Source organism: Solea senegalensis, linkage group LG12 (genome assembly GCF_019176455.1).
Source record: "Solea senegalensis isolate Sse05_10M linkage group LG12, IFAPA_SoseM_1, whole genome shotgun sequence".
Classification (NCBI taxonomy): domain Eukaryota; kingdom Metazoa; phylum Chordata; class Actinopteri; order Pleuronectiformes; family Soleidae; genus Solea; species Solea senegalensis.
Window position 1 is genome coordinate 2359379 of NC_058032.1, and position 25709 is coordinate 2385087.

General features: G+C 43.0%; 1 protein-coding gene across 15 annotated transcripts in view; it reads right to left on the reverse strand.

The window, feature by feature from the left end:
- rapgef2b (Rap guanine nucleotide exchange factor 2b) overlaps positions 1–25709 on the reverse strand; it is a 94616-nt gene that overhangs the window by 11646 nt on the left and 57261 nt on the right. For 8 of the 15 annotated variants that reach the window (XM_044039968.1, XM_044039969.1, XM_044039964.1 and 5 more), the window contains 12 exons: positions 10915–11046; positions 6630–6807; positions 5226–5362; positions 4388–4546; positions 3631–3783; positions 3358–3522; positions 3074–3193; positions 2764–2967; positions 1469–1577; positions 1115–1391; positions 726–883; positions 361–375 (listed from right to left, as the gene is read on the reverse strand). In XM_044039968.1, coding sequence (XP_043895903.1) covers positions 361–375; positions 726–883; positions 1115–1391; positions 1469–1577; positions 2764–2967; positions 3074–3193; positions 3358–3522; positions 3631–3783; positions 4388–4546; positions 5226–5362; positions 6630–6807; positions 10915–11046 — 1807 coding nt within the window. Of the gene's footprint in view, positions 1–360; positions 376–725; positions 884–1114; positions 1392–1468; positions 1578–2763; positions 2968–3073; positions 3194–3357; positions 3523–3630; positions 3784–4387; positions 4547–5225; positions 5363–6629; positions 6808–10914; positions 11047–18339; positions 18722–25709 lie in introns of those variants that run through there. The other 7 variants (XM_044039971.1, XM_044039970.1, XM_044039976.1 and 4 more) reach the window with 6 other exon arrangements.

A 25709-nucleotide genomic window follows, 5' to 3' on the forward strand; every position in this document is an offset into this window, starting at 1 on the left:
ACAACACGTGGCGCTTTAACGAATCGCCTTCAATTTAATATAACTGTCACGCCATGTAAGAGCAGAGCATGGATTTGAAAGCCAATAAAAGCCTTTTTACCAAAACACACCAAACCTTTGATCACTCAATTGATCAGAAACACACCCAAATCCCAAATCTCCATTACAAAAATCATCTCAAAGCGCCCACAGAGTAGGGAAATGTCAGATGTCAGTGCATTGCCGTTAGCGGTTAGCGTTCGCAGGCAGATATAATGCTGATTATAAGATTATATTACATCTGCAGACGATAGTAGTAATCTTAATATTAATGTATTTAAACAGAGGCTGACCACCACAGGGGAAAAGAAACATACTCACTTGGTACGACTGGAACTGAAAGAACATAAATAACATGTGATGGACAAGTGTTAATGAGGATCCAGTTAAAAATAGAGGTTGTGCTATACTGTTGGTAGTCAAAACTAAGTCATTTTAATGGGTGTTTAATTAAAATGATTCTCCAAAAGCATAAATGTAACCTTTACTATTTCAAAAATATTGATATTTATAAAATTGGACATCCAAAGGTTCCATTTGACCTCAGTAACCTTAACCCTCAAGGTCTGTGTCTTCATTGTTTGTGTTTGGGTTAACCCTAACCATGAACCTTTGTTTAATAAAAATTGGTGATGCAAATAAGCATTTTATTTACTCGTTAATCACAGCAAATATGAGTGTTGTACCTGGCTGGTTGTTGAAGTCAAGGATGCGATGGTGAGACTGCAGGAGGTCTGGGTTCGACGATGAGAGGTTCCCGCTGACGGGCAGAGCTGGTGGGATCTGTTTGGACTGTTTCATGCCCACAATGCTGTCGTCCTGTGATTGGCCCACACAAACGTCACTATGGAAACCAGAGAGAGATGGAGAGAGGGAGGTGAGACAGCAGTTCTGACAACAAAAGGCAGAGGGCGATGTTTGAGCTGGCAAGAACTCATTTGGCTACAGAGAACACATTCCCCATGAAATGTATTCACACCTGATTCTGGTTTACTAATCCAGTGACAGGCTTACAGTTGGTTCAGTGAAAGAAAGATAAAAACAGACCAGGATACATGTGAATGGGTGTTATTACTTGTATGGTTTAGGAGGCAGGATGCTGGTGATCGTCTTGTCGAAGATCTTCTTCAGCTTGTTGCGTCCTCCCACCGAGTTGGACTTGGCTTTCTTGCTGACCTTCTCCAGGCCCATCACCTGCTCCACGTCCACCGCCAGGTCAGGGATGGAGTAGCGGCTGGCCTTCTTGATGTCCCCAATCTTTGGAAGGTGAGGCGCTCCGTTCTTTCGGTCGTGCTCCTCCTCGCCGTCCAGGTCGTGGTCGTGGTCAGGCTTCAAAAGGAGTTCTTTGAACACTGAAAAGAAGGAGGAAACACTTTGAGCTCAGGTTTATTATTGTGACATATAAGCAAATTTGATCACAAAATCTTACCTAAAAGGTTTGTTTTCACAGTTATTGACAAGTGGGTGTTGTTCTTCAGAATCTCATTGGCTTTGCTGAGCTGGACATTCTCAAAGTTCTGCCCATTGACCTCTAAGATCTGTGAAAGACAGAGAGGAAATCCATCGGATTAATGCTGCAAACTACCTATTGCACAGTTATAAACTAAAAATCTTATAAAAAATAATTCAAAACAACTGAGGTGAAGAAAGAAAGACTCCTCTACATTATACTTTACCATGACATTGGAAAAAAATGCTTCTTAAAATAGAGGAACTGACCTCTGAACTATATTCTTCCCAGTAAACAAAGGCAGGTAATAAACTGTCAAATGCATGTGTGTTTTATAATTTGACATTGAGTCCAACATACGGTTTTGACATTAACATGGAACACGTCGCCCATCAAATTGTCTCGTTCCTTGTCACAACAGCTTGCCCTCTGTCCTGGAGCCGGATATTTGCATTTAAACACAATCTGCCAAGCAGGCACTGCCACTTCCTCTTTAGTAAGAGAGGAAGTCACCTTTGACGGAGGATGTAAGTACAGGCCGCTCTTCTTTGATTTTCTTCTGCCGGTTAAAGATGGAGCAACACGACAAAATGTCTGTTTTGGGATTTTACTCCGCAGGGACTAATGCTAATGACACACTGACAAAACGACTTCTTTTTATGCTCTAAAAATACTTAAATAATGAGAGCAAATGAAGCAAAAAGAAGCCACAAGTCCAGAGTGGGTATAATAAAGCTTCCAAGGGCTTCTCTGCTTCCTTTTGGGGAAACAGCTGCAGGGGATGTTTGGAGTCAGAAAGGCTTAACTTGCATCCAGACACTCTCGAGATGGTTTTAAGGATTAAGGGACTTTGCTTAAAGCCCCGAAGACTGCAGAGTGTGAAAATTGTTGAGAGTTTAAATTGCAAAGAGAAAAGCCAAGACAGTGTTCTCTGCTACTGGCATGTTCAATATCGGACTTAGAACAAAAATTAAAAAGAGCTTTTAATGCCAGTTTCACAACCAAAATGAATTTGGATGGAAAAAAAGGATTATTTTTCCTTCAATTTCCTGTGACAGGAATGATTTGTTCTCACAAGTGAAGCCTTCAGAAAGACGAAATGCAACAGAGGCTGCTAAACATGGGACCATTTGAGGGTCTGCCTACACCTCAAAAAGAAATCCAAATGTTCAAAACAGTGGAAGCAGTAGTTGTGTATGCTGTCTTCACACTATCTAACGAAAACAATACTAAACAATGTTATGGAGGAGGTGTCAACCTTGGAAATATCTTACCTGATCTCCACGCTTAAGGCCGACTTCCGCTGCTTTGCTCCCAGGCTCCACGGCATCGATAAAGATGCGGAAACCTTTCTCCTGACCTCCGAGCAGGCTGAACGCCAGCGGAGAGTCTCTGGACGGCTTGGTCAGTGTCACCAGCCGCGGCTTGGCTTTAGCAGCACACGCAATATTTAACAGTCTAAGATGCCCACACATTTTCTGGAATAAAAAATTAAAAACAAAAACAAATCAATGTGAGAAAAGTCACTTCAAATGAACCAAATCTATTTTTGCATGTTTAGAAGAATTCAGTAGGTGCACTCACATTAACACTTACTTCTTTCTCCAGATTGTTCTCAAACTCCTCCAGAAAGTGAGTCATAGCAGGGTCACCCTCAAAGTCGTTGAAGTGATTGTTTACCCACAGCAAGACTACCCGTGTAACCTGGAGCAATCACATGACCCAATGTACACTTAACTTGTGTCTAAACACAATGGTTTTTTTACATCCTGACATTTCCGAGGGTATATTGTGATTCAAATGTTATTTAGTGCCGTATAAAGTTAACATTCATATTGCGTTTCTCCCATCAGCCCTTCTGGGTTTACCTTGTCCCTGAGACTGGGGTCGTGGAACCACTCCAGCAGCTTCTTGCCCACGACCATGGGGCTGGAGAGGAAGGTCCTGTAGGTCAAGAGGAAGTCCTCTATATACGTGGGGTCCACCACAGAGTGCTCCTCCACTAGGTGCATGGTGAGACGCTCCGATGTGCCCTGGCATTAAACAAGGATGATCGTTAATTGCAACATTTTTTTTAGCTGAAAAATTATACTTTTTTTTTTTGCATTAAATCGTCATTTGACTGAATGCACGTTCGTCACCTTGATGACGATGTGTCCTTTCCTGGTGCCAGTGCGGTCCAGTTCGCGGTGCTCCTTCACCATCACAATCTCACCTTCCTCCTCCACCTTCTGCATGTTCTTCTCCACCTGGTTGAGGATGCAGCAGTAGTCCTGCTGGGCGATGCACACAAACTGGACAAGAGCAGGACAAAAAAAGAAATCAATCATTTTTTCAATAAACAAACAAAAAAGTAATTAACAGTCTTGATTCCTTTGTGTCATCACTTGATTAGAGATTAGCTAATCCTACATGAAGGAACCAACTGGCACACAGTAATGAAGGGTCTTAGAAAATAATTTAAACTGAGAGCAGCCAAGTAATATTAAATTCTGCCTGGCAACTAAACTACTATCCTCAGTGATGAATTATGAAACGGGGGCTTCCACAGACAAAGAAACAAAGAAGCCAGAAGAGCTCAGCTCGTGGTGTCCGTGTCTTTACACTTCATCACCAATAATCCCATGATTCACACACAAAAACATAATCTCGCTCTGTGAGCTGGTCCAATATCTATCAGAACGGTTGCTTCTCACATTTAAAGACACGTTTGACAGCCAACATCTGCTGGCTGTTGTAACTGGCACCAGTAGGCAGGCCACAGTGGGAATAGCCATGATATGATGTCAGGCTTTGTGCTACGCTTTCCACACTGACACGCAGAGGAAATTGACCTGTTAACCCCAGAGAGGGATGTGTGTGTGTCAACAGCCCTGTGTGAGAACATCATAATCCTACCTGGCAGTCATCCACCTTGGTCTTCATCACACCCTTCATGTATTCCTTTTCCATGGTTGGAGACACGCCGAAGCTGTTCCCCATGCACAGGATCTCAGTCCGGTTGTCCGGGTACGTCACTTCCACGGAACCATTCAGAATCACCGACCAGGAGTCCAACTATCAAACAAACGCATACAAAAGAATTACAACAATGACGGCACAGTTCAAGTGAGTAATATTCCCCACAGCTGTCATTTCTTAATGAGTCAAAGTTATTAAATCAAAACAAACCCTGCGAAGTAACTACCCGACAGATGGCTCCTTACTTTCCTCATTTGAATACAACAATAGCAAGGGCATAATTAAAGTCTCAATCAAATCCCTGCTAAACTAATACATTAAAATACACTACAAATATTATAGTATATGCATAAATAATCAGGTTGCTACAACAATTTCCCGCAGATTCACAGCTTTAAATTGACAGCAATAACATACTCAATGAACCTCATATTCTCTATTCACTGAGGTGGTCGAGCCTTGGAGGCATGTCTTGCTCTTTATTGTTTGAGTACTTTGTAGCAACACAATTGAATCATCTCCATTGAAAATGCCTTGGCCTGAGAGACAGAGAATAAGTCAAGCCTGCTTTTGTTGCCTCAGGGATCTGAGAGAGGCCTGGTGATAAAGAGATGTCTGCCATTCAGGTTTAATAGAGCAGAAAAAAACATCAAATGGAGAGAGAAAGAGACACACACACAGACACACAGACACAGGCCTATATAAATACAATTAAAACACAAGATAAGGCCACAGGACCGAGCTCATGAGTGGATAAATATAGAAGACTACACACCTCCTCTCCATCATTCAGAACGATGGTGCCGGCGCGTTCCACCACAGCAAAAACCATGACGGCGCAGAGTTCCCTCCTCACTGACATGGTCATGTTTGCAAACGCCGGCAGTTGATGCATGAACTCCAGTAATTGCTCTGTGTGAGGGACAGAGGAGAGACAGCGGAGGGAGAGAGGGAGGGAAAGAGGGGGAGGTTTGAGAAAAAAAAAAGAGCAAACAGCGTCTTGACACCCAGAGGAGAAAAAAAAAAAAAAAAGAGGACATGCAGTGCTTTTGGCACGTCTGCACTGCTCTCGCTTCCAGCCAAGCAAGGCACGAGCTGGAGGCTGAGCGTCAGAATGGATCACCGACACAATGAATAGCCGACAGAGGAATCACTATCTGGACAACATGGAGCTAAATATCAATCCTATTGATATAAACCTTCAAAGCCGGGCGAGAATAATTGCTCACACATCGGTCTGTGGCCTCTGTGTGATTTCACCGGAGACACCGGACCTCAACAGGAATCACGCTGTGATCCGTCAGCCGCGACGAAGTGTGATCACATTGTCTTATGTGTCTACAGGTATTTAACAGTGAATATGGCTGCATGTTGCTGCTTTTGTTCAACGTTTCCCACTTGTTCTGGAAAATCCATGAATCTATAAAGCAGTGAGCAGATTTCATGAATAGGAAAGCATTGATATTTGTACACACTGAAATTGCAGCGTAACGTTCCAGTGGCTCGTTTATTTAATCCCGACATCATCGTCTACCATCAATTTCCATATTCGCTGGCCGGCAGCGGCAACAGTCTGACGTTAAGTCTGACCTGTGCTTGGCAAACCAACAGCATCATGTGTGAAGCCGTGGAAGCACTGAAAGTTTAATGTGCTGGGAGAGGTGAGGCGAGAGGATGTGCCAGAGTGACCTAGAAAAGCCTGCCGGCAGAAGGAGGGGTGTACAGCATCGGGATCAGCGAGGGGGGGGAGGGGCTGGCAGTCCTTCTCACTCTCTGTTTTCAGTGTGTATTTATTTATTTTTTTTAAACACTCGTATCATTATCGCTGGAGTCGAATCATAGCTTTGAGGGATATGATAGTGGAGGTCTGATAAAGCTTACTCGAAAGCTTATGTGATAAACTAGAGCAGTTCAGACTTGACGATGTAAATTTACTGTGACCGATTTAATAATGAAGGGTGAGTGGAGGGTGTGGTTTTTATGGAGAACTGACTTCATTTTGAACTGGGACGCGTACTGTCCCACTTGATTCCAAACATCTTAAAATCTCACACTGAGCTTTGAGTTCATATTTTCACTCTAGATGCAAACACAAGTGCTGTCTCAGTTTGGTTTGCGACGTGTGAATCACACAAGACAAAAAAGAGACAATCAAACGCTGTGGTTGCCGGGCACTCACCGATGTCATCATCGGTTCTGTCCATCGGGTCCTTCTCCAGGCAATCTCGCACAATGTCCCGGCTCATGAGGGGATCCGACGCTCGCTCGATGTCCTCTTCATCGTCGTCCTCCTCAGAGTCGACGGCGGTCTCTGGGAGGCCACTCAGGTCCATGTCACCCGGTTCGTTCTCTGTGGCCTAAAAAAAAAAAAAAGAAGAAAGTATAATCAATTATTGATCATGAAGACAGGGAGGGGTTGGTTCAGTGTCCCAGTCCGACATCGGCAGCTGCCCCGGACTCAGACGATCACCGCGTACTGTACACTGTCAGTGATGTAAACGCAGGTAGATCAGCAGCACAATTAAGATGCAGCACAGCAAATACACACAGCTGAGATTATTTTCCATTCCAAGCATAAGCGGTGACACACAACACCCTCTGCTGCAAAGATCTGACCCACGTCGATGCATTGATCAGGAGGAATTTAGTACAGTATGGGGGAAAAAACACTCATCAACACCTCACAGTAAACAGTCTGCTATGCATAGCCCTGAGCTCATTAACCACCAGCTTCCCTGTTTCCTGCTCCCCTCAGTAAACTTCACCGCCTGCCTCGCAGCCAGATCCTGCTCTTTGAAAGCACAAGATGAAACATGTGTGAAACCATGGAAAATGAACTAAGATGAGGGGCAAAAGTAATGCAATTACTCCCGCCTCCTGAGCGATACTAACGGAGTCCTCCTGCGGTCATCAAAGGAAAATATTTCCGTAAATGACAAGAGGGGCCACGGTGCCTGGTCCAAGCTCCCTGGATCACAACACGAACAAACCAAAGCAGAGGGAATAAAAACAAACATCAGCCACACTGCAGCAGTGAACCCTCTCACCTCAGCGCTGGGCTCAACCGCACGCTTCTTAGCAGGCAAAGAAGAAAAGGTCGCCTTAGCAAAGCGTCCACAAAATCCAAGAGCCACACGCATCTTCACCTCCCAGACGGTTCTGCCTGCTTTTAATTTTTCAAACCTCCCTGCACCAGCGCCAAGTCACAGTAAAACTGCTGTCATTTCTCCTCAAATGCCATGTGCACAAGACTCATTAATGATTCAGGCCAGTGTCTCAGTGGCTTCACCAGGGCGTCACACCCTGGTGGGAGGGGCCAGGACAGCGTCTGCACGGATGATGTGGGTGTATGTGTGTCGTGGCCTTTTGACTCGGGAGCAGTAAACAATGGAAACAGCAGCTGCAAATCTGTTGTAAAGCTGAAACAGCAAAACGTATACATATATATATATATATATATATATATATATATATATATATATATATATATATATATATATATATATATATATATATATACATATATATATACATATATATATATGTAGAGAGAGACAAACGAACGAGGAATGGCAACAACCGTCTCTGTATATTCTGGAATTTTAATTCAATCTGTAAATCTGACACATCCTAGACAGGTTCACCTTGTTGTATCCGCAAACAAAGAGCAGACATAAAACGGTAAAAAAATTCATGCTGTATTCCTTTACAGAAACCACAAAGACTTCAATGGACACAACTTTGTAAAAAGTCTGTGAGAAAAACACGCTGCATTTAAACAAAGGTTCTCCGTACACCTCTGCATGGGCTCATTTTCATGTCATGTATGAAAAAAATCAATAAATACGCTGTAAGCATTAAGAGACAGTAAGCAAGTCAGGTGTTGTTAATATTTCATCAGGGCTATTCTTGGGATCAATGCTTTCAAAGTCCTACTGAAGGACCAATTTCATGATTTATTCAGATAGAAAACATTGCGCCATGTCGGCGGTGATGTGACGGTGACGTGGCTCTCTTCACGTCATTGAGGCCTCAGCGCTCTTTCAAATATCTGCTGCTCGTAACTCCTCACATGAGCAAAAACAAAATCTACAGTGATTTAGAAACATAATACTGGTCTTCTTTGAACAACTGGTCGCCTGTGATAAGAACCGAGCCTCCCACGAACAAAAAACACCCCCAGTGAGAACCACAAACATCGCTGGTAATCTGCTACACTTAATTCTGGAACCTGCAGGGGGAAACTTAAGCTAACGATTAAAAAACACTGTTGCACAAAACAAACATGAGACGTCATGCTGTATTCTCAAGGTACCTGGAGTACAAGTGACAATTAACTGTCAATTCAGGCGAGGTGCAGCAGTTGCTGTAAGTGGTTTTCAGATTAATCTAAGGGGTCAGGAGGTGACGTAGGAAAACCCAATTTTGGAACCTTTGGATCGAATATTGTTTAATGAAATGTCAGAAATGATGAAAAATGTTTTAATGACTTCTTCTTTTTTTTATATGGGGCAAAGAAACCAGAAACTACTCAGATTAAGAAGTGGAAAAATCTGAAAAAAATAATCGATTCATCATTGCAGCCCGACCTGAGAGTGAAACATACAAGGTAAATGAATTTGATTAAGGAAGGATGCTACTACAGTAACTATCACTTACTTAACAGACTTATATGATAAATATTTTCCAAATAAATGGATGGAACCTTCGAATAAAAGACAGTCAGGAAAATAGAGTGTTCCAGAGCTGAAATCGCTTGTTTTTCAACACCAAACAGTCCAAACTCCTCAAAAGTGACACCAGCACTTCAAACCAGCAAATATGACGCTCGGAAAATGACTCAAATGACGGCTTGATTATCAGAAAAGCTCCACATTCATTCCACCCTTCTGTTGATTGCTCTAAATTGGATGAAATGCAGAAAGCAGAGCGAGAAACCTCGAGGAAAATAAAGCCGATCGCACGAAAGTAAATCAGCACATTTACTGAGCGGAGACATTTTATCACCTGTAACAAGAGAAGAAGATTAAAAGACAACAAGTAGGAAAGTGTTTGAAGACAAAAGAGGAGAGAGAAGGATAAATAAAGGAGATTTTGGGAAAGCGATGACATTATTGGCTGGTTGCCTCCACTTTAAAGGACTTTCTCCAAGGTTAAGACCTGGTTTTAGGGTTGCTGTTAGAATGAGGTTTATGTTAAGGGTTATGCACTAAGCTGTGATGGTTACGATTAGGGTGTGGGGGCAAGGGAATGCATCATCAATGAGTAACCTCATTAGCAATGCTGTATAAGTGTGTGTGTGTGTGTGTGTGAGAGAGAGAGATTCAGAGATCGAGATATCAAGAGACTGCCACAGAGCTGACAGCAGATGGCTCTAAGACCAGGATCACAGACTGGGGGACAGCAGAAACCTGTTCAACCTGCCCCAGCCAGCAACATCATGGCCACACACACACACACACACACACACATAACTCTACACTACAGCTCACTCATCCCTGCTCCACACACACACAAAAACACACAATAATACAGCTGCATTCAAACAGGTCAATGCCACCAAAACTATGAACACAAACCAGGATGAGGTTCTGGCTGATGCCCCTGAGCACAGTCACATGCACACATTTGACAAACAAACATGCTCACATAAATAGGCACACAGCAGGTGACGGCATTCCAGCCAATGGTGTGTGTGTGTGTGTGTTAAGAGGATTAGTCGCAAGGTTCGGGGCACAAACACAGTCACGAGAATATGTGTGTGTGTGTGTGAGCTGAATTGTGTTTTATTTACCACTGGGGGTTGAAGTTATGGGACCAGTTTCTTTCATTCATTCTTTGGTCAGATTTATTTTGTATTAGACTACTGTAATGAGACTTCACATGTGCTCCCACAGGTCGATATCGTGTCATTTCACCAAGGAGAGTTTTGACCATAGGAACGGCACGAGCTGGGCTCAGTTTAAAAACCTCAGATCGGGTTGGAAACACTTAAAACAAGTCCATTTATGCTTTAAAAAGGTCACATACATGTAGAGGACAAAGACAAATGCGAGTAGAAGAGAAGTACTTTTTGGTATGTGAAGTAGTTCCCTGGTGCACTTGGAAAAGGAAGGAGTGAGCAGAGTCCTTCCTCACCATTAGATGTCACTAATATTTATACATTTGACAATTAAGCCAAGTAAAATAATAATAATTTATAAGAAATCGGCAGAGCCAAGGAACACTGAATGGCTGCTAGTGTGGTGTCTCATGTAATTTAAGGCTGGAAAATGCATAAAACCATTCTTTTTTTTAACGTTTAAAGTTGTAAATAAACTCTGTAACCACACACGACCATCGCTGAGAGAGTTTTAATAACGTCGTCTACTAGCCAGTTGGGAAACTACAGCAGCTACACAGCTATCCAGAGGGAGGAGGGGGGTCCAGGCTCGGGGTCCAGCACCGAGGTTGGCAGGCCTTACCTGGTAAATGTCTGACAGGCTGCTGCTTCCAGAGTCGCTGGTGATACTACATCCTGAGTGGCTGGAGGAGACGTGGGTCACCTGTGGGTGCAAGCCGTCGGCCAGGTGAAGTCTGCTGAAGTCGGCGGGGAGCTGCACATACACACACACACACACAGATGGTCAGTTATCCGTCAGTCCAACACTCACACTGATGTTTGGAAACACACCTAGCAGCATGATGTTGTTCACTTTGTCTGGATTCCGTGGCCCGTTTAATTTCCACTGAGCATTTGATTGACTGTATGAATACGTTTAACAGTTAACATGGAGAAGAGTTTTTGAAAACAGGGATTAGTCTTAGCCTTAAATTCCGATTGTTGGGTTTATCAGAAGGAAAATATTAATTAGTCCCACAGTGAGAGCTCAGCTTAACACATAATCTATTATAAAAGCAAAGGGAAAAGGCAGAGATGACACCCTGTTAATTAAACAATCCAGATTTGCTGAAGGTGTGAAAAGTAACGATCAAGTTTCACACACACACTATGGGTATGAAAACAGTATCCTCTTCTTCGCCCTCCGTCTATATGTCAGGTTAAGAGTGCATGTGTTAAAAAGGGGGAGGATGACAATCAAATGAACTACGTGAGTCGTTGGTACATCGGTGTTTAGCTACTGTGTGCTTCAGAATGCAAAAACCAAAGCTGCATACGCTGAGGAAATACCTCAATTACAGCTCACGACTGGGATAATCAAAAATGAACACCAGGCAGTAATGGAAGGGAAACCCCTCAGTGTAATTCACACTGCACTGCACTGTAAATCACCACTGTAATTAGCCACATTTTGAGCCAACCCACTTTCTTATGGAAATGAAGGTGGAATAATTAAGTATAGCAGAAAGCCACTTCTGAAATCTTAGGCAAAGGAGAGGAAAAAAAAGTGGCATTCATTAAAATGACTTGTTTTGAAGAACATGCTGTAGTTGAAAAAACAATTAGTTACCATACTAAGCCTTACAATTTACATTTTAAACTTCAAAATGTGAGTATAATATAGTATATACTGTAGTATTTGCATGGAATGTTTCCATTTGACGATAGAGCGGCAGAGGGGCGGATGATGAGTTTGATCATGCTGCGTAAACTGGTTCACAGGGTCTATTAACGTGAATATTTAATGGCTAAATGTTTTATTTACCAATATATATGTGATACTCAGCAGGGCGACCACTCTGAACCACTTTCAACTTCACTTCTAGCTGTGGCAGCACATCAATATTCCATTTTTTTTTACACCTAAAGGTCTAATGTGGCTGCTTTAACTAAGTTGCTTCATTTGTCATGCTGTCGGATGTCGAAGCTAAATCATCTCGAATGTGAGTTTACACATTTTTATACTTGCTGTGTAATCTCAGATACGGACGGTAAATAACATTTGGGATTTAATTTATAGAAAGGAAAAAAAAACTTTTGACAGAGCTTTGATAAACGACGGTGAATAAAGGTCGGGGGTGGGGGGGGGATACTTTCCTCCTATAAATCCTGATGCCCTATAGCTGTGGTATTGGACAGATTGTGCTGTCACTAACCAGGATTTTCCGCTCTTTACGTCTGAAGTTTAAGTTGAAATGGTCTCTGAAGTGTGGAAGTCTGGGTGACGGTTGCATCCGTCTAGAAACCGCACTGAAACAACCGCTCCACCTCAGGTAATTATGGAAATCAGTCTCAGCTAAAACGGTGAAATGAAGTCTCACTCGCGTGACAAATGGAAACACACTAGATAGAAACCATGTACATATTTTGAAGGTTCCTTTTACATGTTAATGAGTTTGAACCGTTTGTCTGCTGTTGAGCGCACTTTAATTAAATGTACATCATCACATACTCTGAAGCGCTCATCTGCATTGTGGCTTAATTTAAATTTTAAGAGTAAACGAGAGTTGAGAGTTCCGCTGCCAACATTAAACTAGTTTGGACTAAATGTCCTCTCAATATTAATGAAAATGAAGAGCTAAACTTTGTTTGTGAGAAGGTGAGATAAGAGCGACTGAGCGGCAGACTGCAGCTCCTGTGGCACTGAAGTGTGATGTGATAATACTGTGTCAAAGATCGCCATCATGTTTAATTATCTGGCTGGCTGCACTAACCAAAATGGTCGACCAGAGGGTCCAGTCAGTCACTAACCTCCCTCAGGCGACTATTTCCCATCCCCTCATCTGGGTTGAATTCACTCTCGCTGCCTCCAGCTGACTCCAATGTTATTGTTACCAGCTGGACAATATTGCGCTAGCGTGATAAATCGCCTTTGTATTTAAGTGGAGCGACGGAGCCGCGACACATTGATGACTTTTGCACCAAATTTGATCGCGGTTCAGTCTCATCACGCTCGCGTCACAGAGCCACAGAAGACAAGTTACACGCAGTGTGTTGGAGCTTCTCATCAGTCTGTTGTCAGGGACATGAGCCAACTTTGGCACAAGAGTGTAGTATAGTAAGAAAATTAAGTTAAAAATAATGCTGAAGCATGAAAGTCTACTCATCTACTGTGTTTTGCAAAGAATGAATTCGTTTGGTGGTGTTCATGTGCACACACACGCTGTTTGCATCAGAGCTGAAGTGCCAGGTACACACTACACAAACTAAAGAGTGTATTGAATAGAATAGACCATATCGTCGTCGCAATATGCACAATGTACAGTGCAAAGGGATGAGGTTTCGCAGAATCTATTTGCAGAACGCTGCTGCTGCTGCTTCCGAATGCGTGGCCATGTCAACAAGAACAATGAAAGAGAAACTGAATGCCTGAGAGGGAACTGTATTGCATGACACTTTCAGGTTACACACACCTTTGCATTTAAAACTTTAAAATCTACTTGTGTGGACAGGCAAAACTTTAAGGGTGCAACCTATTGTACTGTTATGATTTGGTTCATTATAAAACTACGCCTGGTCAAATTAGATTATGGCGGGCTGCGAGTCTAGAGAATTAACAGTCATTTGTAGCAAAGGGTCGTCTTTAAGAAGCTTCTCGTACCTTACCACACACCGTCAGGAAATTATTTAGCCTTTAAAAAAATACGCAATCATGACCCACTTAGTTTTGGGTCAAGAATTGTTAACCTCTTCATAACACTTTGGTTCTCTAATCAATAAGAGGGAGTGCACTGGGGGTAAATGAATTGAATATTCTCAGTATTGAGTACAAGACCAGTCATGTGGAGCTTTGTCGATACAGCCTTCCAGCCAGGCACCGGAGTGGTCCATATGTCAATAATAATATCCCAACTGGTTTCCATAACCAGCGAGAGGAGGAACCACCTCCTCCCAACAAAACCCCACCCGCCTGGAGAGAGGGAGGCCAGGAAAGAGGGATAAAGGGAGAGGATAATAAACACTTAATCCTTTCTCTCCGCTCATTTAGGTCATCTGTCTGTTGGTCAATAAGCCAGGGTCCATTCAGTCTATAAGCATGTGGTCCATTGACTTCGTCGGCCCAATGGCATGCAAGAGATTGGGCCAAGATGGATGCCAGTACAACAATAATGACACACACTCATTAAGCTTTTCCCACCAGCGGCACAGCTACATGGCAACACATGCACTGTGCACTGTTCTAAAATGATCTAGTCTAAAATGATGTTTAATTCTGATTATAATACGCTCAACATCCATCACGGCGAGTCCCCCTACCTTATAAAGTCCTCCCTTTACTCCTGTGCCCCAGAATTCACCAGAATCGTTCGCAAACAAACGAGGTGAGCTCTGCAGAACCGCGAGCCAAAAAACATGTACGATCAGCTGTCACGGGAAGATTAAGCATCGCTCTAATACTAGAGCAGCAACATTCACTTCTGCCTACATGTGAGCAGATGTGACGCTCCTTAAATTACACTGTAGACCTAATGACCTAGATTGCTGGGTGGAAGCCCTGGCTAACTTTCAATCTCTTTACTGCCTTTCTATGCCCCGGGTGTATCTGTGCTACCACCCTGGCTGTCCAGAGCTGTGAATGGCCAAGCTCAGAAATGCAACTGTGTAAAATGCACTGCATTAAACAATCTTTAAAAATAACCCAACTTTCTGAAACTCAAACACATGAGACAACAAACACATCCCAGAGTTTTATCCCGACCACAGGGGGCAGCTCCCCGTTTTCCAGAGCCTCAGGATTCAAAAGAAACCTTTTAGGTGTGGCGTCTGATTAAATGGGTCTGATATTCTCTCGTCTTAGCTGCAGCCTCGCCAGGAGGCACCACACATGCCAGCCAACAGACGGGAAGGAGACGACGATCTATAATGAGAAATTAGCCCACTAGATGCCAATTATTGTTCAAAGGTATTCCAGTGGAAACGCGACACATCAATAAATCCTCATGAAGTATGTTTGTTTGCACTGTGTCTACATTGCTGACAGATTATAAGACATAAATGTGACAAAAGTTATGGAAAACAGGTCACAAAGTGTCAATTCCCTGACTGTAATTTCCGCACTATTTATTACCCCAGCACAGCGAGGCTAAAGCATTCAGGCACAGGTCGTCTGTATGTGGACCTAAATTCCAACAACTGTTCAAAGATAAGGAGATGGCATTCATGGCCAGGTCTATAAAACCCTGATAAATCAACATGGATTGTGCCGTGATGGTGTGAGTTATTTGCTCTATAGCCGTAAAGATAAAATGCAGCAATAAGAATGTAAATCACAGATCTCCAAAGGAAAAAAAAAAAAGCAATACAGGAATTAAACATCAGGCTATAAAAGCCAGTGGCCATAAGGTTACTATAGTGATGTCATTACTGAAATGGGATCTAGTGGCTGTTATTGACTCTACCCATGGTGGGTTTCCTGCTGGCTAAATGAATATTTACCCAAGTCTCCATTTATATGCTAAAACATTAGAAAACAAACAATGGGAAACAAACAGGGATGAAAAAAAAGAAGACAGTGAAGGGGGTCATATTAAATCTGAGGACATGTAATCAACATAATACAGTTCAAGTGTCAATAAAAAATAAATCTCAGAAAGCAAAAATAAAACAGGAGAATGGGATTTTACTTGAGTAATAAAGCTAATTTATTTGCACTGAAAGACTCACAACTTTAAACTGAGATTGTCAAACTCGTATTTTTAAGTGTTTGATGCAACCGTTGTCTTATCTGCTGGTTTAGTTCAGCTCGATCTGCATCGGTGTTGAACTTCATGACTCACTATACTGTGCTACTTAAAGGTAAATGAGCTGTTTTTCTTATCTTGCGAAAAGCAATTACTGTTAAGTTACTGTTATATTGCTGGAGAAACCAATCAAATGAATACTGAACGATGACATTTAATGAATTGTGGGATTACGCAAATGGCATGGCACAACTTGAAATCCTAAAATTATAAAAGTTTAGCTGAAAATGTCTTTTAAATGCTACCATACAGATAGGCACATAGTCTAAAGCTACACACACACTGTATAAGCATGTTAAAAGTATTGTGTATGATAGTTTTTAAAAGTAAGTTTACATGACATTAAAAAAAATATTATGTTAATCTGACTACAATGGGATGCATAAAATACACGTTAAGTTGTGTTGTTTTCTAACAGAAATTTTACTAAATCTAATTTCTCAAAGCTGGACTAACATATCCAGATGATGTGAGACTTTGACACGAGAAATACAAGTTTGTGCCAATTCACAGAACAGTGAGAAGTCGTAGTCGAGGACGGTTACAGTCTTTAGGCATGCTAACGACTAGCTGCCAGTACAAGCGGTTTGGGTCTGTGATGTAATAAGTCAACCTGAATCCACCCATTGCTTATAGGAAGTTATACATTATGGAGCTAATTGGTTCTTAATGTCATTTATAAAAGCCGTATTAAAGGAATACTTCGCCGATTTACATTTAGCTTTGTATTACTAGAATAGGGGTAGTATTTTTCCCCTGTAGTAAGTTTCCCGAGTTGAGAAATATCTTCACTCTTTTTTTGTTACGTGCCCACCAGTGACACTTGGACCCAGGCTTGAAACTGTAACGCTAATTCTGCACTTTTTAGATCCACTTGTAGGGGAAGGGACCTTATTCCCAGCATGTAAACAGTGTCTGCCATCTTTGCTAACAGGGTCAAGTGTCACTGGTGGGCACGTTACAAAGAAAAGAAAGCATTTCTCAACAAAGGTTGGGAAGCACAATTTTTCAGAAATACTACCCCTATTCTAGTAATACAAAGCTAAATGCAATTTGAAGTATTCCTTTAATTCCTTCAAACTGCTTTGTTCTGGTCCATCAGTGTCAGTTACAACACTGCGGGCGTGCCCGTGCAAGCCTGAGCGTACGCGTGTGTGTGGTCCCGGGGTGCGTGAGTGATGCCAGCGGCGCTGACAACTGATCAATCCGGTTTCTTTTTACTGTTCAAGTGCGGATGAGCTCAGGCCTTGAGGAAGGTCTGCTGAGGCCGCGCCGGCTGCTTCCAGCACCACGGACAGCGCCACCAGCGAGTACAGCTGGCTCGAGACTCGTCTCAGCTGATCGCCGTCGTGAAAACAGGAAATATCAACTGTGTTCTTCCATACATATCGATTTTTATTCCGCCTCTGCTTAAAATAACTCACCCTGCATAAATCACCGCTGCTGCATTTGAGCTGGAGCAGCTCATCCCAGAGGCTAAAAGGTGGGACGAGTCTCACTGCTCACATGACATCACCTCTCCCATTAAACCACCATCATCATCATCATCACCATCATCTTATCTCTTACACACTGATTTCAACCTTTAAATCTCCCTCAATACGAATGACACCTCTGCTCTGCGCACGCGGCGTGTTTAATTTTACGCGCACCGTCTCGTGGACCTGTACGATCAAATATTGTCACCTCAGTGCGTCGTAAAACATAATGAGGGCACAGACGATTATGGTCGTTAAACTCACACCTGCACCACTGTACGTGTGTGTGCGTGTGTGTGATTGGCAACATTGTGACATGGCACTTTTATAGGTCTCACATACGCTCCTAATAAAATAAATCCAGACAGGGCCCTGCACGTATAAATATGAGATAAATAGATCCTTTAAATAATAATAAAATAATCTACGCGTGCGAAGTGACAGCGAGCACATGGCGGCCGTTTCTAGTACAACACACTGACACACATCTGAGGCTCGACAGCGCAATAATAATCAGCCCCGTTCTTCCGTGTTTTCCTCCTGTCTCGCCCTTGGGTCCTGCATGCGCCGCGTTCATTCATTCATTCATTCATTCATTCATCGCGTGCAGACTCCGATGGAAATCCGATGCACATCCATTATAAGGCCGGTAATCATATCTACAGGGTCATAAATGAGGTGGAGGGAGGGGGGGAGAGAAGAGGACATACACACACGCATACACACACACATTCACTTACTTACACACACACACACGGGAGAAAGGTTGCACGTCGATAGGCTACTTACCGGGGTTTTATCTTGCTGGCTCGGGACTCCATTGCTGTCTGATGCTGCTAATGGTTTCATAATGAAAAAATGTTCACCGGGCTAAAATCTTACATCCCGGACCTGCACTATGCCTCAGCATTGACCCCCCATATCCATCCAAATGCCCTCTCTCCTCCCTTCGGCTGCACCGTCTCTCTCTCTCTCTCCCTCTCTCTCTGAAAGGAGGAGGTGGCGGCGGCGGCGGCTTGACAGGTCTGGGAGTATCCGCTCTCCTCTCCTCTCTCCTTCCCTTGGCCTGATTAGACTCTCCACAACCAACAGCAGCTTCTCCAGCCTCCCCGCTGCTTCCCACAGAAATATCTTAAAACCACACAGGAGGAGGAGGAGGAGGAGGAGCAGGAGCAGGAGCGAGACAGAGCGAGAGAGAGAGATGAAAAAAGAAATATATATCCTTTTATCCAAGCAACGAAACAACCCAGCGTCTTCTCTCCGCGCACTTGACAATCACATCTCCAGCAGGAGGAACACCAGCGCCGATAATAAAGCAGAACACGGTGAGGGGAAGAGCAAAAAAAAAAAAAGATGAGAAAAATGGCTGACAACACTTTCACTCACGTTTGCTCCCTCTCCGCTATCTCTCCGTCTCCCCTCCCTCTCTTGAAAGTAAAGGGAAAAAACACGCGCACGCACGCACACACCGCAGCGCCTGTTTTGCACCAGTAGATTATTTGAAGACAGCCTCCACCAACGCACTGTGCGTTTAAACCAGCAGCGGTTTGTTTGTAACAGGAGCGAGAGGAGGAGGAGGAGGGTTTGTGTGTGTAAGTGTGTGTGTCAGGAGGAGGAGGGGGGAGATTGAGTGGGGGTGCGGGTGAGGGTATTGGGGAGTCAGGACCTCCTCCCCTGCCTGACAGTGATGCTGTAAGAGCAGCCACAATGGCAGTGCTCCTCTCTCTGGAGGGCACAACCACTGATAGAGAGATGGAAAGAAGAGAAGGGCGGATGAGAGGCTGGAAGTGAGGAAGAGGAGATGATACACAAAGCAAAAAAAAAAAGAAAAGACAAGACGGGGCATATTTGCAGACGAGTGGTGGGAGGAACGAGAGAAAAGGATGCGAGAAATAGATAAAATGTGTGATTGAAGGATGGAGGTAAGAGAGGAGGCACCAAATGCAGAGTAAAATGCCATTATCACGCTCACTTCGGCACCAGAAAGCGGCTGGAGTCGGTTGGCATAGTAACCACATGAAGGAAAAGCCATTTCCTGGGTGGGGAGACAGAGAAACTGAGACAGAGGCACTTCCTATTGAGGGAAAGGGAAAGAGAGAGAGAGAGTACAGGAGGTGGTGGACGGAGAGAGAAAGAGTGGCGTCGATTCTGGAGTAAAAAATACAAAAGAGGGCAGGTGGAAGATGGAGAACGACAACGAGCCGGAGAGTGGCAGCAATGATGTCACTGCCGTCACCGTTGCTCAGCTGAAATAGCCATGGCAACCGGGTGAGCGCGAGCCCCCGGCACCCCACTAACCACTCAACCACCCATTCAGCCCCCTACACACCCTCCAGGGCCTTCAGTTGCTGTGGTGACGAGGCAGCGAGACACAGTGAAGTGAAGGGAGGAGGGGAGGAGGGGGGGGGAGACGGGGACGAGTGTGTTTGTAGGAGAGAAAGAGACAGAGAAAGTGGCAATAGACTCTGGCACTTCACCCTCACTCAGCTGTACTACAGCGAGCAGCAGCAGCATCAGTGACAGCAAGGATTCAAATAACAAAACAACACTACACTTCTCTGCTTTGTGAGAGCAAGATGGAAAAAATGTGTGTGGTGCTGTGTGTGTGTGTGTGTGTGTGTAGTCTATCTTTGTGAGGACATTTTGCCTCGTCCTCACAAATTTAAAGTGCTTTTTTTTTAAAGGGTCAAGGGTCAACTTGGTGTTAGGGTTAGAATAGGGTTTAGATTCTAGCTGTATGTGTGTTGTGTGTGCATTTGTGTCTCCATAGACTCTGGATATTGGATGCTTAGATGATCCCACATATGAAGGTCTAGCTAGTTCAGAGAGAGATAACAGCACACTTTATGTGATAACAAAGCTTCACAGGGAACAAAAGAAGGGTTAAAGGTCACCCAAAACCATTATGTCAGCATCACAAATGAAGTCTTACTATCGCCAAGTGAAGCTGTCACACTTTATTCTATAGGTGACAAAGATAAGGCAGCGCCCGGATGTAAAGTTCCACACCTCAAAAACTAGACGTGACACTTATTTAATTTTTTTTATTTTATTACGGTTGTTTGTCATTGTTGTCAAAGCCCTGTCCTGCATTGTTGACAGTGCCAGTCATTTCCTGTCATCTGGCTCCATCGCAGTCACTTTCTTGTCATTTTGATGTATTGATAAAGAGACGAGAGACAGGAGAGAAAATGTGTCTGTGCAAAAACATGTACTGCAGAGCTAAAGCACCAAAGCTAATGGTCACGAAACAAATATTTTTATTACCAATTAATCATTAACTAATGTAAAAATATTGAATTTATGAGCAATTTTCTGTACCCGTTACTCTAACGTTTGATCTTTAAGGTACTGAATTGTCCAAATATCCTCAGCGCCTGGTTAAATATGATGTATACACTAAGTTTTTGAACTGTTCATTTAAAGGTTTCATGACATACTACTGTACATTTCTTGCACTAATAAACGAGAATCGTTGACATTCTGAGCTGCACATGATGACGTCTCAATTGTACAATTGAACAATTATATGCAGATTTTTAAGAGCAATTAATGAACATAAGGGAAAAAAAGGAAATCCAATGCTATTTTTATTCACACACAGCTCAGGCCGGTGTTTACGTTATTATATTAGCTGTGCTGTCGCGCCTCAGACAATGCCTAGAAAGCAGTGAGCATACAATGACTCGTGTTGGAGCGGTTCCAATCAAAGCAGTGGGGAAGCAAGTGGGAGGTTTGTAGTGGGAGGGGGGGGAGGGAAGCTGGAGACCCACTATGACATCACCTCTCCTGCCCCCCAGCCATGATGTAATGTAGCAAAACAACAAGAGGAGAGCTCAGGTGCTTCGCTGCGCAGCTTGGTCATTAACGTCTCCAACAATCACCCGGAGGGGGGTGCGGGGAGGGCCGGGGCATCATTACATCACCACGGCAACGGGGGTCACGTCTGGGGAATATCAGGCCACGCCTCCTTCCTTGTTTAAAGCTTTCTAGGAACATACCGGCCCTTTTTTCCTTTTTTTTTCTTCTGACTAATCACAAGCTGAGTGTAAATGCAGAGAGGCAGCGCAGCATCGATCTTAGACGATTGTGACAGTGATGTGAATAACGCCACTGGAGAATAACATAAATGCACTCAAGCTCAATTGCAGTGTGTGCTAAACGCATGAGGCAGAGTGGGGGCGGAGCCACGAGTGCCATTTGTAAACAGTCTGTGAACCCGGCATGTCTGCAACTGCTCAATGCATTTATAGCGTGCAGGTCATGTGATGCTTTTGTTTGCCGATGCGTGGCATTAAAACCATAAAAACCTAATAACCCTGCTGGATGACACCAGCGTGCGCACACACACACACACACACACACACACACACAAAGGCTGTTGGTTTGATTGGTGAAAACAGAGGAAGGGATCATTCCATGGTAATATCTTAGATTTGTATCCACTTTTTTTGAATTAAACTCTTTCCATTTGTGTTAAAATCAACAACAAAGAAGATAACCACATATCTCACAGAGCAAAATATGATTATGTGTGCATAATAATCATAATAACAAAGCTGGGATGTGCCCAGTATCATAAATCAATCGAATTAACTATAAAATGAAACACTCACAAGTCTTTAAACTAAGAAAAAAACAAGAAAAAAACGCTGTCATCCAGCATTCTTTGTTTTGGAACAGGAACAGAGTGATACTGTAACAAAAGTGTTGAAATTCAAATCAGATTAGGAGCACTAATGGCGTACGTTGTAGCTCAGGGTTATGACACTGCAGGCTTCAGACAACACTTGTGTTATTAAAACATATGTTAAAGAGGTCTATGGAATATTTCCAGACTTACTCTTTAGATTAAAACAGGCATATGTGTGTTGAACTGTAACATCAAAACTACACTTTGCTTCAGAAAACACCTCATTTTCAGAGAGTAAAGCAGGTCATTTTGCTCAAGAAAACCTCAACTGTCAATCACAGGATCAAAACCCACTCTCATTCATTGATTACTGTATGTTAGCCGACAGAAAGCCACACACGGCGTGACCGTGTGCCAGCTCCGTGCATTAATCCTCGACATCAGTCCTATTACAACACTGTTAAATGGCATTGTATGAACAGGAATGATGATCTAATAGAGAGACTATATTTCCGTAGCTGCGTCAGCCTGAGGGTTTATTTCATTTATCACCCTGTTGTCACCACTAGCACGCTGCTCTGAAAATAATTTGGCAGAAACACAAGCGGTGAGACGCGTTTAAAAAGATTATGTTGCTAAGTGCACAGGGGGCAAAACATCTGTCGTATGCACGCACCTGCTACAAGGCATATAAATCAAAATGGAGGATGAAAAAAAAAACAAGAGAATAAGTAGGAGAGTAAGACTTCTGGCAAGTTGAGCGTGAAGTTGATGATTAACTAAAGGTCACTGGATCGGGGTATTGAGTAACTATGGAAGGTTATGAACTGGAAGTCTTTAACTTTACACTGACAGCGAGGGATGAGGTGGAATTAAGTGTCAGGAAGCAAGTTCCACCATTCAGTTGCACAAGAAACGAGAAGAAAACGACGTTAAACCTTAAACCGTACATGATTCAAACACATGATGTGAGCACAAGTCACAAACACCACAGGCAATTCCAATTCTTTGTCTCTAAAATCCTACACTGTACGCAAGTATGGTGAAGTTAATTGTTAATGGCATGATAACATGCATACTCAATGCAAAGATGTGAATTTCAATCATCTGCGAACAGTGATACAATTCATGCCGAGATGCTTAATTTGCTTCATTGAAATGTCTGAACTTAAGAGAAATGACCTGTACGAGTAAACACACCTGATCCAAACCACTGTCATCACAGTCTTTGTCCTGTTTTTATCATTGTCCAGCTAACATCATGGGGACCAAGCAACGAACACGAAACAAAACAGATGAATACGTTTTATGTTCAACTTACTAAAAAGCATTTTTAACACCAAGCAGAATGTTTGGGTTTAGTACCGTATTGTTTTTTGTATTTCTATTAAGAATAGTACCAAAATATCCACACCCAACTGTTCAATCTTCGGTTAGACTGGCTCCGCCCTCCAAAGTCAGTTTATTTGGGCAACAGAAATCCCATGAAATCGAGTCTATTCTCGCACGAAGCTTGACGTCTTGTTGAGACAAACAGTCAGAAACCGAGCAGGGAAAAAAAGAGCACTGTCGTCGCCTTCAATATCGCCGCTCGTCGTCATCGCACCAGTACAGCGCCTGCACATACCGCCTGACCCATTCCAAACCGTAGTGTACCAAACCAAACCGAACCCTGATTTGAAACACAGCATCATTTGCGGGGTCCGGCGTCGTCGTCACAGCAGTTCAATGCTGGACAGATCGAATGGTTCAATAGTCTGATCAAATTCAAGTGATGCAAATCAAACAAAAACACACAAAGCTCCGTTTTCCCCACCGCGCACGCTCATTACCATCTACATAAATGTCATCTGTCACCCAATCTGAAAATACCCAACTTTCAAAAAGGTCTTTGAATGTCATAACTGACATGAAAAGCCCGTCAAATGTCAGTGCGTATGTTCCGTAACACAGGCAGAGAAATGGAAATGAACCACAGCCGGTTTGTAAAGTGAGCAGCTTATTTTTCCTCAGTGGCACGAGTCACAATTTCACCCGCAACACTATTATCACACAAGTACATAAAATCTGCCCAAAAATATCTGTTCCACTTCTATCAAAGCAAAAAAAAAACAACAACAATGTTTGATATGTTGCTATGAATAACTATAAACGCAGATTCTGCTTTTGGTGTGTGTGCTCGAGAAGGGAGACATTCAGGAAACGCAATTCAACGACACAAAGGAAGAGTGACTTTGACTGCAAATCCAAATGCACGATATTTACTGTGAAATAGAAACTGTGCAGAATAAATGAACTGTGTTGTCCTTCATCGATCACCACTGCCACTTTTACGGATTTGAAATTAATGTGAAAATCTCTGGAACAAATGAGTGGAGTAATTGGTCAAAATATAATGAATCAACCTCAATGATTGATAAAGAGTTGAAGAAAAAATTCACTTCAGATAAATATTATTCTTATTCTTACAATAACCTATGAAATCTGTGAATGTAATAAAGAAATTATAACGACTATTTATATTTTAGGCACAAAACATTAGTGGATTCATTGAGTTACTAATGAATTGAAGGAGAAAATAAACATTTGCTGCTCCCCTGAATAAAACTGTGTCTCAACATCTGAAGGTGAGGGAATACAGGAGGCAAGAATCAAGAAAAGGTACAGAAAACCACGTCTGCTTCCGCGGTAACGTCGATTCACAGCTGAAGCGAAGCAGGTTGTCACAAAGGACGGCTCCAAAAATAGGAGCTTGGCTTTTTCCTCTGCCGAGAGTGAGTGGCAGGTTTGTTCTCTCTCTGCTCTCATGACGACTCCACATCGTGACTTCTGATCTTTGCAGCCTCTCCGTCACTGTCCAGTTCTGCCTGGACACGGCAGGAAGATCAGAAATAAATATGACATACTGGTTCCAGACTTTCAGCGCGGAGCGGTGATGCTATGTTTATAACTGAAGCCCACGAGGGTGCGAATGTTAGGTATGTCTTAAAATAGCTGCTCAATGCTCAGATAAGTACCTTTAAAAAGCCATTGTAAACAAACACATATTAAAAACACTAATATGTGGCACATTCACTGGGCAACTGGTAGATGTTTGCATCACTGACAAGTGAAGAGCCACTGGATTCAAACACACACACACACACACAGACACAGAGCAGGGATAATAATAGTCTGCAGAGCCTTAAAGATAGTCAGCAACATCATCAGCAGTGATACAGATACCAGGCACCTCAATCAGCTAAATTGTCACCATTATCTCAGTTTACAGGTCCATAAGCTGTTCCAGAGGCGATGCTTATCACTCCTCTGTCATCGCTCGCCTACGCCATGAGCTCTGGTTCAAACCATGCACGCTTATTTTTCGATCCAACAGGAGATAATAACGTGAGGAAGCAAGAAGACGGAGCATTTCAGAAGAACTGAATTGGTAGAACACGGGTGGGGGACTGAGGCTCGTCTTTCCCGTCCTTATCAGCCTCCATGTCAGAAAATGGAAGGTATTTATTAAGGAAAGTGGAGACAA